Below are 14412 nucleotides of genomic sequence, written 5' to 3'. Positions count from 1 at the left end.
CCTGGATCTTAAGGCATTGAGTTTCAGTTTGGATTTCTGGGATTCAAGAGCTGCAGGAGTAATCCCAGCAAAGGAGCACACTGGAAAAGGGCACTTAAGACCCTCAATGCTCAAGTCTTGGGAGAGATATCTCGAATTGGCCCCATAAAAAGCAGAACAGGAAATGCTCTACAACATCTATTTTGATTTGGATTTATTTGTGTAGCATATTCCAAATGCCTGCAATGTACTAGGAACATAAATTGTTCATTTAACTTTCATCATGAATTTCCCTTCTTATATCTTTCTAATATTTCACCAAAAATTCAGAAAGGCCCTTCCTTGCTTCCTACGCCACCTTTTTCCCCCTCCGTCCATACTATGTTCCTTTTCATACCATTGCCAAGAACAAAGCTCTGTTAAATGAATCAACTTTACAAAAAATATATATATATATCAGTGGGCAGATTTCAGCATGACCTCAGCCAAGGCTAAACTATCTAGCTAGAGTTCTGACCTTGAGCCCCAAGAACGTAACACTCTTGAGGCTATTAGTGTACAAACTATCAAAGGGAAGTTAAAGTCATTTCTTTAAGGACTTGCCAAACCTCAGCCAATTTGGCATCTCCCATCTTCCTATTTGGCCATATGCAGGCAAGGAAAACATAGGCACACACACTCTCAGTTTTCTAAAAGCTTGCTGTTAAGTAATTGGTTTGCATCCATCTTCTTTCCTCTAATCCCAATCATATTTCCTCTGCTGACTACAGCAGTAGACCCTTCTTGGCAGGGAGAGAATTACACTGCTGTTTTCATAACAGTGGTAGAAGGTCAAAGCTAACCACACTTTCTTCAAGGCTGAGCCATAAGAAAAGTCTGTATAGGAGCAACAGAGTTTCCCATATGTTCACAGGCAAGTCTGAAAATGCAAGGGTAGTCTTTTGCTTTAAATTATGGTTCAAACTTAGAGTCAGAAATGCCTTATACTTACACTACTTTCATCTGCTTAATCTTTTCTTATTAATACTCTGAGATATAAGATTTTTTAAAAATGAAATGGTTAAGAAAAGAAGGTTGGTAAATTTCTTTTCTTGGATAAATCCAGAGGGGCCAGAGGGCAGGACAGCTCTGGGCCACTTCTAGAATTAGAAACCCATGTCTGACTTCTAACCACAGTGAAAACACAGGGTAACAAAGATGCCTGGTAATCCACAAGACTGAAATAGGAATTCGAAGAATTTATTTTTAGCTCCAGCAAAAACACTTATTACTAGTGACCTTAAGAGAGTCACCAAAGCTCAATGAGTTTTACAACTTTTGCATCTCTAAAGTGGGGATTACAATAACTGCCTCATCAAAGTACACGATATAACAATGTGATGAAAAAAAAAAGAAAAACAAACAAACAAAAAAAAACCAATGTGATGAAAACCATACAGGGCCATACCACTGTAAAAAATAACTAATATTACCTTTTTCCTCTTCCTGGTCTTGGTGGCATCTTCATTTGTTTCCTTTGGTTGTATCAAGAAACATTCTTTAGGCTATAAAGAAACATAAATGAGAAAACTTTCATCTTAGCATGATGAGCCATTCCCTGGTGGCTCAGCTGATAAAGAATCTGCCTGCGGTGTGGTAGCCCTGCATTTGATCCCTGGGTGAGGAAGATCCCCCGGAGAAGGGAACAGTTATCCACTCCAATATTCTAGCCTGGATTTCTGGAGAATTCCATGGACTATATAGTACATGGAGTCGCAAAGAGTCAGACACGACTAAGCGACTTTCACTTCACTTAGCATGATGAGGTGTCAACTAATGGTATGAATCCCAAAGTACCTATTGTCATGCATGTATTCTTCAGAATATCTTGGTAATACGGACAAAGAAATGTTGCAACATCTACTGTAGGCTATCATGCAGGGGCTGGCTGACAGAATTTGTAAAAGTGAGAAAGTGCAGATGATCTAAGACAGGAAAGTCTATGAACAAAGGTCAAAATGTGTGAGTGAGTGAATATATGTTTTGAGGTGGTGGTGCAGGGTATTCAAAGTGGAAGACAGTGGCCAGGTTTGTAAAATATAGGCAGAAAGAGATATGGTTAAAATTAAGATGTAGTAAAAATAAAAGTCTGACTAGCATGACTGGTGTGGTCTACGAACCAGCAATGTGTGAGACTGTATTTCCAAGCCACTGACTTATCATTTTGTTATCCATTTCTTTCCTCTTCTCAATAGGCACACAAAATCTGAAGTAGGATATATTTACTTACATTTTTATAAAACCAGCTGCACCAAATGCCTTATCTATAGTGACTATAAAATGAATGTTTCTGCTAATGGTCTGACAAAAGTCTCAGCACCATGGCATCCTGAGTAATTGATTTTGCCTGTTGCCTTGACCCCTGGAGTACCCTATACAGTTTAGTGCTATTTTTACCCTAAGGGTTTTTTTTTAAAGTGTAGAAAAACAGGAAATTTGGGCTAAGACTTTGATTTATAAAATGGAATGCTTCAAATTCCATATTTATTAATCATAAGCAGTTGTATAAAATGTTTCCTGTGTTGGATCTTTTATGCAACATTTTCAAACCAGTTGCCAAGTAAGATATAAAACGTAAGTGAAAACTTATTCCAAGTTTTTTCTTCATTGAGTTTCCATTCCAACTAGAGAGTACTCAGTTTTAGCTGGTAAACTACTAACTACAGCAATCTTGTCTCCACTGGTTCTGTTTAAAATGATTACAGATGAAGCTTTCTATTAAAGTTTGCAGACAGTCTGAAGATTAAGAATGCCTATGGCCTGAAGCCAGAGAAATATAATGCTACATAATTTCTTCAAGACATGGGGCCAGGACCAGCAGTTTCTAGACTCTATTTCAGTGGTAGAGAAGTAGATTCAAATGGGAATCTTGAAATCTCAGCTGGTTCTTAGTTAAAACAAAAACCCTGCAAAGTACAAAAGTATCATAGCTAAAGAAAGAAAGATATTATGATCTCTCTTATTTAGAAAGTTAAACTGTCTTGTAGATGCAGATACACTCTAATTTGATGCCAATTAGAACCGGGGCCATGGCCGCTAATATGTCACAGAAGCTGCCAGACAGTCCTAAGAGTCCAGTTACAGATCAGGTCAACATCGGCTTATGCTCCTATGGCAAAACCTGCATACAGTTAGTAGATCCCTAGGTGCCTCAAGGCATACTGCAGTATCTTGTCACCAGCAGCAAGGTTTTGGGGAAGCAAATGCAAAATCTATTTCATTTCCCTATTGAGCAAATGGAGGTGCTCTCTGAGAGTATGTTCAATGTGTGGAGCTGTATTCATGTTAGGTTTACAAAGCTAATTAAACACAACAGAAATTAAATGTGGAAATGAGCTCAGTTATAAGGACATGGATTCTCCAATTCCAGAAGGAAAAAAAAAAATCAACAATTCTGAATCATGCAAAGAAAAAAAAAAAAACAGGCTTGACAATTGCTTTTGTCAAGATTCTGTATATTAGGTTCAAATTCTTCCATCATCTTAAAGGAAATACAGTATGATATTTATTTTCTGGGAGCAGTCACTTTAGCTGGCTGCAGTAGGATGCTAAGGAAGATGCAAGTTTATGGGGTCAATTTCCATAGAAGTAAGATGACTTTATGAAGAAATACAAATCCCACAGTATTGAAACTTCTTAAACTTTGCTAACTGCATTACAAATGCTGATGTTTACCCTCAGAGAGATGAGGTAAGAAGATGAGGAAGCACCACAGCCAGCCAGCTAACCATTTAAAGAATCAATTTCAACAGTATCTGTCTTTGGCAGGTAATAAAGTAATGTCATTTCTTTATGCAGTGATTTTTAAAATATGTACCTGGAGCATGAAGTTAAAGATTTAGAAGAATCACATTTGTCCCAAAACATTTAACAGAAAAACTTATAAAGCATTTAGAAAAGCAATTAATTGGGGGTATGTTTTCAATTACTTAAAGTGTCAAAAATTATATTCTTTAAGAATGAGGCTTCTGGTTTTAACCATGGCAAATCATTTTCAAAACACTACTAAATGAAAATAAAGGAAACTGAAAAGATATAAATCTATAAGGACCAAGAAACCAGAAGAGAGGACAACAGTAGTGGAGAGATTTCAACAATGTTTTGAAAAATGGAAAGTGGCTGAAACTGGATGGATGCTATTTAGCAGAGGGAGAGAGATAGCTAGGCCCTGAGTTTCTAGCGAGCTGGCAGCTAGCAATAAGTGTGTCTGTTTCACCTACTGGGCCCTGAAAAGGTTGAGTAGTCGGTGGTACAGGGTACTACTGAGGGGGAAGGGCTTGAAATAAAAAGAGACTGGATGAAAGTTTACATTTAGAACAATTTGCCTCCTTCCTACTCCCATCTGGCTCTATCTTCTGTCCAGGCAGCCAAGCAATTATCCTATTACTGCTTCCTCTCATCTTGCTCTTCCTGACAGAAGACTGGAGATTTATGCTCTGGAGAGAATAAGACCAAGAAGTCTAGCACAGGGGAGACAGGGCAGAGACTGAGACTCATCTCCTTTTCTTGTTCCTCTTTCAGGATGTCTCAAGCCAGGTTATACAGTACAGACAGGAGACTACTGAATTCTTCTCTGGAAAAATAAAATGACCTAAGACAAATGCTACAAGAGAGTGACTTTGGGGGTTCCATAGTAAAAGTCCTGCTTTCTTATCATATCACCCTACCAAAAGGTCTACTAACTGACAAGTCCCATTGATGCACAACAGTTTTCCATCAACTTTTTAGCATATCTCTCTTCAATATGACTAGAAAGCTAATCAGACATCTAAGGAAAGTCTCTAACATGAGAGCAAATAAACAAAAAGAAAAAAGAACCCCAAGGAAACAAATTACAATTACAATACTATTCTTAGAAGTACAATTACAAACAAAATGATTACAAATTATTCAAAACAATTACAATTAGTATTCACAGAGAGATGAGGAAAGAATTTCCAGCTATGAAACAAAAACAGGATGCTATACACAAGGGGAAAAAAATCAGAAAAAAATTAAACATTAAAACAAATAAGAAAGTTGGAATAAAAATACAGGAGGAAGGCTTGAAGAAAAGTAGAAAAATCTTCCAGAAAGATGAAAAATAATAAGAAAAAAGTAGTAACAAAATTAGAGAATCAGCTTAAGAGAGTCAACATGACAATAAAAGGTATTATAGAAAGTAAGAATCATATAAAACAGTGGGAAAGAAGTGATAAAAAATAAGAAAAACTTTCTGAACTAAAAGAAACTTTCTAGAACATGAAACTGCAAATTCAAAGTCCATTAAGTATACAGTACAATGGATAAGAAAAATACCCACACTAAGGAAAACTACTATGAAATTTCAGAACATCATGGACAAACAAAAGACTCTAAGAACTTCAAAAGAAAAACAGTAACATAAATAATAAAAAGGTCAAAGAAAATAATAGTGTCAGACCTTGCAACAACAGTAATGAAAGCCAGAACTCAGCGAGACAAAGCTTTCAAAATTATAGGGAAATTTTATTCGCAAATTATAGATTTTTTTATACCCAGAAAAACTATCAGTCAAGTTAAAAGGAAAACGTTTAGATTTCAGTAAACATTCTCAGATATTTAAGGTCTCAAAAAATTTACTTCCTACTTGCAGATACGAAAGGCTCTATTCCATCACAATAAAGGGCTAAATTAAGAAAGAGGATGACATAGGATTCAGAAAATAGAGAAACCAATCCAGAAGACAACTGAGGGAATAGCAAAGAGAAATCTCAGTTGCTCTGCAAGTCTAGAAAATAACCAGTTCCAAGTGGAAAAAAGAGTGTGGAGATGCATAGGAAAGGACAATAACTGTTCTACTTGAGCATATGGAAAATATTATTTATGGGCATGTGGAAGAGATGTTGTAACATATGGGAGCAATTAACAACAGGAACATAGCAAGTCAGGCAAATGAAGAAATGAGGTAATTATTAATGCCATGAAAATAAACAGTTGTATAAGAAAGTAGAGATGATTATAGCTTCTCTTTTTCTCGGCATTAAGCAGTGTTTCCATGGTCATAATAATGAAAGAGTGACAACTGCTGTAACCAAAATGTAATATTGTGTTGGCAGAGGAGGTAGCAGCTGGAGAGGGACTAGGGCACAGATGACAGGATCATGTCTTTGTATGCCACCTCAGGGAGATAATGTCAAAAATTGGGAAGTCAAGAAACTGCAATATAAAATATAAGGTAGCAAATAAGAAAAACAGTTAAAGACTGAGAGTGGCTGCCACTGAGGAAAGACTTAGATAAGAGAAGGGAAGAAGATTGCTGTTTTTCCACTAAAAACCTTTAATTGTCATCATCGTTGTCTTGAAGTCACTCAGTCGTGTCCAACACTTTGCGACCCCATAGACTGTAGCCTACCAGGCTCCTCACTCCATGGGATTCTCCAGGCAAGAGTACTTGAGTGGGTTGCCATTTCCTTCTCCAGGGGATCTTCCCAATCCAGGGATTGAACCTGGGTCTCCTGCATTCTAGGCAGACGTTTTAACCTCTGAGCCACCAGGGAAGCGGTGAAAAAACCTTTAATAGTGTCTGATTATTGCTTTGGTAAAAAGATAAAATTTATAACAAATTTTATAACAAAAACAAGCATGTTTACTGTAAAAATTAAGACAACGTAGGGACCTCCTTCATGGTCCAGTGATTAGGAATCTGCCTGCCAATGTTGTGAACATGGGTTCAATCCCTGGTCCGGGAAGATTCCACATGTTGTGGGGCAACTAAGCCTGTGTGTCATGAGTGAGCCCTCAGCTCTAGAGACTGTGCCCCATAACAGCAGAAGCCACTTCGATGAGAAGCCCACACACCTTGGCTAGAGAAAGCCTATGTGCAGTAATGAGGACCCAGCACACCCAAAAATAAATAAAATAAATGAGTAAATATTTAAAAAACAAGCAACTTAGAACTGCTTATTTGGTTTGGTCAAAAGTCATTCAATATACACTCACCAAAATGTTTAAATAAAAAGACTGATTACTCCAAAAGTTGATAAGAGAATAAGGCAAGTGAAACTAATATACTGACAGTGTAAGTGGAAAAATGGAACACTCAGTTTTGAAAAAAAGTCTAGCAGTTTGTACAAAACTAAATATGATCCAGCAGTTCTATTCCTGTGTGTTTACTCAAGGGAAATAAAGATTTATGTTAACAAAAAGGCTTGTACATGAATGTTGATTACAGATTTATTCATAATAGACCCTAACAAGAAATAGTCACAGGCATCCATTAATAGAATAATGGATAATAAACTGTGACACATTCATATAATTGAAATTATTTAGTGTTATGGACTGAATTGTGACCCCCATAATTTATATGCTGAAGCCCCAATCCCTAATGTGACCATATTTGGAGACAGGGCCTTTAAAGAGGCAATTAAAGATAAAGAGATCATAGAGATGAGGTCATAATCCAGCAGGACTTGTGTCTTTGCAGGAGGAGGAAAAGACACCATGAATGTACATACACAGAATTAGACCACATGAGGACATAGTGAAAAGGCAGCCATTCACAAGCCAAAGAGAAAAGCACCAGGAGGAACCACACCTGTCAACACCTTGACCATGGACTTCCACCTTCCAAAACTGTGAGAAATACAATTCTGTTGTTTACACCACCCAGGCACTTTGTTATGACAGCACTACAGACTAATACACTCAGCAAAACAAAAGAGAAAGAGAAAACAAAGAAAGACCACTACCATCAACACAGATGAATCTAAATAATATTGTGCTGAATAAAAGACATCTAGAGCCAAAGAGTGTACCCTGTATGATTTAATTTGTGTGAAATTCTAGAAAAAGGAAAACTAATTTTGGGGGGAAAACATCAGAACAATGGTTGCCTCAGGGGTAAGCAGTTTTGAAGAAGACATTCGACACTTCTGTATTTTTTTGTATGTCAACTTTACTTTAAAAGGGAAAAAAAAGAACTTAAAAATTTTTATTTATTTATAAATATTTTGATAATATTTATATTAAATATTAAAATACATATTTATTTTAAAGTAAATATTGAACTTTAAAAAATAATATGCGTGGTGAAGCATCTGAGCAGATTGTACTGATTTTGCAAATTACTTTGAAATGTATCAAAAATAAGGTGATAGATGGATAGTATCTGAGCACACTGTTCAAAACTTTTGGACAGAGACACAATCACATAAGAAATCTTGAAAGGGAATTCCCTGGCAGTTCAGTGGTTAGGACTCTGTACTTTAACTTCTGAGGGCCCAGGTTTGATACCTGGTCAAGGAAATAGGGGAGAAGGAAATGGCACCCCACTCCAGTACTCTTGCCTGGAAAATCCCATGGATGCAGGAGCCTGGCAGGCTGCAGTCCATGGGGTTGCTAAGAGTAGGACACAACTGAGTGACTTCACTTTCACTTTTCACATTCATACACTGGAGAAGGAAATGGTAACCCACTCCAGTATTCTTGCCTGGAGAATCCCAGGGACAGAGGAGCCTGGTGGGCTGCTGTCTATGGGGTTGCACAGAGTTGAACATGACTGAAGTGACTTAGCAGCAGCAGAAGCAAGGAACTAGGATCCCACAAGCTCCACATTGCAGCCAAATTAACAAACAAAAGTCTTTAAAGAAATTAAAGGTGTGCCTTGGCAATTCTCTCAAACACAAGTCTAGGAAGCTTAAGGGGTCTTGTCCAGTAATTGTCTCAGCTGAGGCCCAAGGTACAGAAGGCTTTATCTGTTTCTGTTCTGTAAGTTCATTTTGTATCATTTCTTTTTAGATTCCACATATAAGGGAGGCCATACGATATTTCTCCTTCTCTGTCTGATTTATTTCACTCAGTATGACACTCTCTAGGTCTATTCATGTTGCTGCAAATGACATTATTTCATTCATTTTAATGGCAGAGTAATATTCCATTGCATAGCACATGGAACTCTACTCAATGTTATGTGCCAGCCTGGGTGGGAGTTGGGTTTAGGGGGAATGGACACATATATATGTATGGTTAGGTCCCTTTGCTGTTCACCAGAAACTACAAACATTGTTAACTGGCTATATCCCAATACAAAATGGGCTTCCCTTGTGGCTCAGCTGATAAAAGAATCTGCCTGTAATGTGTAAGACCTGGGATTGATCCCTGGATTGGGAAGATCCCCTGGAGAAGGGAAAGGCTGCCCACTCCTGTATTCTGGCCTAGAGAATTCTATGGACCATACAGTCCATGGAGTCACAAAGAGCTGGACATGACCGAGCAAATTTCACTTCACTTTGATACAAAATAAAAAGGTTAAAGTTTGGGGAAAAAAAAAAAAAAGATGGTTTATCTGGAAAAGATTTGTGGGTGTGACTTCTGTCTAATAGAGTAAATCCCCAGAAGAATCATAGGAAACCCACAAAATTCCTAAAGTAGTTATATATTCAGAAACTGAGAAGATCAGAGATAAACCCTCAGATTTCTATTGTCAAGAAGCAAGCTGAAAGAGCTGCTTAGTTGCAAATACATGTTACCTTTCATTTTTTTTTTTTTAAAGAGAGGATGACTCAAAGGACAGAACAAGAACCTAAAGAGCAGAGCCAAGAACCATAAGACCTTGAGCCTTAAGACTTAATTAAGAAACTCCCAACACTTTCTGAATGTTGTGGACCAATGACTCCGTTCCTCTGGTTTGAACAGAAATGTCTATAAAGTCATCCAGTGTTTGTCTTACTGCTTGGTGTTGGATACATAGAGGTTACATAACTTGTCTCTTTAGTTACACAGGTTGAGAAGAAATATACTCAAAGAGCTATACTTAAGGGATTAAATCCAAGGAACCTCAACTGCATGTGGACTTGATCTATACAATGAAATTCTGGGCACTGAACTCATGCTATAATGGCATCAGATTTTTGCAGCCTTGGGGAAGGGTGAATATATTCTGCATATGTAGTAGTAGTAGCGTTAGTCGCTCAGTCGTGTCCCACTCTTTCCAACTGTATGGAGTGCAGTCTGCCAGGCTCCTCTGTCCATGGGATTCTCCAAGCAAGATTACTGGAGTGGGTTGCCATGCCCTCCTCCAGGGGATCTTTCTGACCCAGGGATTGAACCTAGTTCTCCTGCAATGCAGGCGGATTCTTTACCATCTGAGCTGGGCTAGAGGGAAGAACCATTCTGCATATGGGAGGAATGTAAATCACTAGGGGTCAGAGGACAGACTGTACCCAGACCCCAGGACACTGCTGCTGCTGCTGCTAAGTTGCTTCAGTTGTGTCCAACTCTGTGCGACCCCATAGACAGCAGCCCACCAGGTTCCCTCGTCCCTGGGATTCTCCAGGCAAGAACACCGGAGTGGGTTGCCATTTCCTTCTCCAATGCATGAAAGTGAAAAGTGAAAATGAAGTCGCTCAGTCGTGTCAGACTAGTGAACATTATATCCTGGTATTCATCCCCTCCTCTTAAATGTGGATCAGATTTACTGATCTACTTCTAATAGCATATGGAGGAAGTGATGTGATGTCAGTTCTGAGTTAGTCTGAGATTAGTTCTGGTTTCAGTCTTGAATGATCTTGCTCATTCCCTCATGGGTCATGTGGCCTGGAGGAAGCCAGGGGCAATGTTGTGAGGCAGCCCTAAGGAGAGGCTCACTTGATGAGGAAGTTCAGTTCAGTTCAGTCCCTCAGTCAGGTCCAACGCTTTGTGACACCATGGACTGCAGCACACCAGGCCTCCCTGTCCATCACCAACTCCCGGAGTTTACCCAAACTCATGTCCATTGAGTTGGTGATGCCATCCAACTATCTCATCCTCTGCCATCCCCTTCTTCTCCGACCTTTAATCTTTCCCGTCAGGTGGGAAATGCTCTTTGCATCAGGTGGCCAAAGTATTGGAGTTTCAGCTTCAACATCAGTCCTTCCAATGAACACTCAGGACTGATCTCCTTTAGGATAGACTGGTTGGATCTCCTTGCAGTCCAAGGGACTCTAAGAGGCTTCTTCAGCTCCACAGTTTAAAAGCATCAATTCTTTGTGCTCAGCTTCCTTTATAGTCCAACTCTCACTTCCATACATGACCACTGGAAAAACCATAGCCTTGACTAGACAGACCTTTGCTGGCAAAGTAATGCCTCTGCTTTTTAATATGCTGTCTAGGTTGGTCATAACTTTCCTTCCAAGGAGCAAGCATCTTTTAATTTGATGGCTGCAATCACCATCTGCAGTGATTTTGGAGCCCCCAAAATAAAGTCAGCCACTGTTTCCACTGTTTCCCCATCTATTTCCCATGAAGTGATGCAGCTGGATGCCATGATCTTAGTTTTCTGAATGTTGAGTTTTAAGCCAACTTTTTCACTCTCCTCTTTCACTTTCATCAAGAGGCTCTTTAATTCTTCTTTACTTTCTGCCATACGGGTGGTGTCATCTGCATATCTGAGGTTATTGATATTTCTCCCAGCAATCCTGATTCCAGCTTTGGTTCATCTAGCCCAGTGTTTCTCATGGTGTACTCTGCATATAAGTTAAGCAGGGTGACAATATACAGCCTTGACGTACTTCTTTCCCAATTTGGAACCAGTCTGTTGTTCTGTGTTCAGTTCTAACTGTTGCATCCTGACCTGCATACAGGTTTCTCAAGAGGCAGGTCAGGTGGTCTGGTATTCTCATCTCTTTCAGAATTTTCCATAGTTTATTGTGATCCACACAGTCAAAGGCTTTGGCATAGTCAAGAAAGCAGAAATAGGTGTTTTTCTGGAACTCTCTTGCTTTGTCCATGATCCAACAGATGTTGGTAATTTGATCTTTGGTTCCTCTGCCTTTTCTAAAACCAGCTTGAACATCAGGGAGTTCACAGTTCACGTATTGCTGAAGCCTGGCTTGGAGAATTTTGGGCATTACTTTGTTAGGGTGTGAGATGAGTGCAATTGTGAGGTAGTTTGAGCATTCTTTGGCATTGCCTTTCTTTGGGACTGGAATGAAAACTGACCTTTTCCAGTCCTGCGGCCACTGCTGAGTTTTCCAGATTTGCTGGCATATTGAGTGCAGCACTTTCACAGCATCATCTTGTAGAATCAGAAATAGCTCAACTGGAATTCTATCACCTCCACTAGCTTTGTTCATAGTGATGCTTCCTAAGGCCCACTTGACTCACATTCCAGGATATCTGGCTCTAGGTGACTGATCATACCATTGTTGTTATCTGGGTCATGAAGATCTTTTTTGTATAGTTCTGTGTATTCTTGCCACCTCTTCTTAATATCTTCTGCTTCTTTTAGGTCCATCCCTGGAGAAGGAAATGGCAACCCACACCAGTAATGTGGGGTTTCTTGCCTGGAAAATTCCATGGACAGAGGAGCCTTTTAGGCTACAGTCCATGGGGTCACAAAGAGTCAGACATGACTGAGTGACTTCACTCACTGTTAGGTCCATACCGTTTCTGTCCTTAATTGGGCCCATCTGTCGTTTTTGAGATTGCATCCAAGTACTGCATTTCGGACTTTTTTGTTGACTATGATGGCTACTCCATTGCCTCTAAGGGATTCTTGCCCATGGTAGTTGATATAATGGTCATCTGAGTTAAATTCACCCATTCCAGTCCATTTTAGTTCCTAAAATGTCAACATTCACTCTTGCCATCTCCTGTTTGACCACTTCCAATTTGCCTTGATTCAGGAAACTAACATTCCAGGTTCCTATGCAATATTGCTCTTTATAGCATCAGACCTTGCTTCCATCACCAGTCACATCCACACCTGGATGCTGTTTTTGCTTTGGCTCCTTCTCCTCATTCTTTCTGGAGTTATTTCTCCCTGATCTCCAGCATGATACTGGGCACCTACTGACCTGGGGAGTTTATCTTTCAGTGTCTTATCTTCTTGCCTTTTGATACTGTTCATCAGTTTCTCAAGGCAAGAATATTGAAGTGGTTTGCCAGTGGTCCTGTGGACCACATTTTGTTAGAACTCTCCACCATGACCTGTCCATCTCGGGTGGCCCTACACGGCAGGGCTCATAGTTTCATTGAGCTGGACAAGGCTGTGGTCCATGTGATTAGATTGGTTAGTTTGCTGTGATCATGGTTTTTAGTCTGTTTGTCCTCTGATGGAGGAAGTGAGGCCTGACAACAGCCACCTGAATGAGTTTTGAGGAGGCTTCTTCACAGTGGAGCCACTAACCCTCAGCTCATAACCTGACTGATGACTGATGAGATATAGGTAACAGAAGCTGAGATAAGGAACCTTCTCTGTTTTAAGCTACTAACTTTGGACGTAATTTGTTATGCAACAAGAGATTATTACAAAGAGAGAGAGCATTAAGACACTGTATGGAAAGGAAGAAGGTAAATCAGAGAGTGGACAGGACATAGTCCTCTTTTTTCTTCATCAAGAATAATACTGAAGTTAAAGAGCAGGAGAGATATGAAATGATCACTGTGAAAATAACTAGTAAAAATATGCTGCAGTGAGAAAGATAAGTAAGAGGGGAAAGTGATAAGTACTTTTGCTGAAGATTCTTTTATGATCCAAGGAGATAAACAAAAAGCTAGTTCAAGAAAAAAGAAGTTCAGTGTGGTCTCTGAGGGGGAGAGGATGGGTCATGGAACCATTAAAAGACTACTGACATCATGGAGGCATCAATGAAAAGTCACGAAATCCCTCATAAGGGATTACATTCTGGGAACCATAATTACAAAGTCACTAAGGGCTAGCTCTGAAATGACTGATGTTGAGGAGGAAAGAGGGTGATGCAATCTCTAGAAGTAGGGGAGTTCATGATTTATTTTGGAAGCAGTATTTGGAAAAAAAAAAAAAAAAGAACTCTTGGCAAATCTTTATACTCACATTATTAAGGAGGCCAAGGATGATTATTCAGATGTAAAATGGTTGCTAGAGATGATGTAGTTGTAAGGGTAAAAAACTTTTATAAAGTTATAAATCTGCTGCTTGAAAAACTGGACAGATGGGAGATGTAGACTCAGTAAGAGAAATGCAGGCCCAGCTATGGCAAAGGAGGAAACACCATCCAACTGGACACATACTCTCACCTGGTGATATTAAAGTCTAAATGTGCATTACAGCTAAAAGCATAAGGCCAGGCAGCTACTATGCAAGTTTAAAAAATCAAAACAAACAAACAAAAAACCTTAAAGAACAGCAAACAACTAAGTGAATCTGAAAAAAAAAATTCAAAACTTGAATATAGCAAAAAATAATTTCTTTTATTTTCCTTTTTTATCCAGGAAAAAAAAAATAAAATTACTGTTAGAAAACAAATACTTGGTTATATGTGCCAAACAAATCATGCACCTATGGCTGTGCTAGGTTACCACAGTGGACACAAATGAAATGCTGGTCCCTAAGGACCTGACCTACCTCTTGAGAAATCTGTATGCAGGTCAGGAAGCAACAGTTAGAACTGGACATGGAACAACAGACTGGTT

At 39.1% G+C, this 14412-nt stretch overlaps 1 protein-coding gene across 2 annotated transcripts in view; it reads right to left on the bottom strand.

Moving 5' to 3' along the window:
- The window catches only part of CMSS1 (cms1 ribosomal small subunit homolog (yeast)), a 397827-nt gene that overhangs the window by 23062 nt on the left and 360353 nt on the right, over window positions 1-14412 (bottom strand). For both annotated transcript variants that reach the window (XM_018058548.1, XM_018058605.1), the window contains exon 3: window positions 1452-1523. In XM_018058548.1, coding sequence (XP_017914037.1) covers window positions 1452-1523 — 72 coding nt within the window. The remainder of the gene's footprint in view (window positions 1-1451; window positions 1524-14412) is intronic.

The sequence above is a fragment of the Capra hircus genome, chromosome 1 (assembly GCF_001704415.2).
Source record: "Capra hircus breed San Clemente chromosome 1, ASM170441v1, whole genome shotgun sequence".
NCBI classification, from domain to species: Eukaryota; Metazoa; Chordata; class Mammalia; order Artiodactyla; family Bovidae; genus Capra; species Capra hircus.
This window is presented reverse-complemented; position numbering and strand designations above follow the sequence as displayed.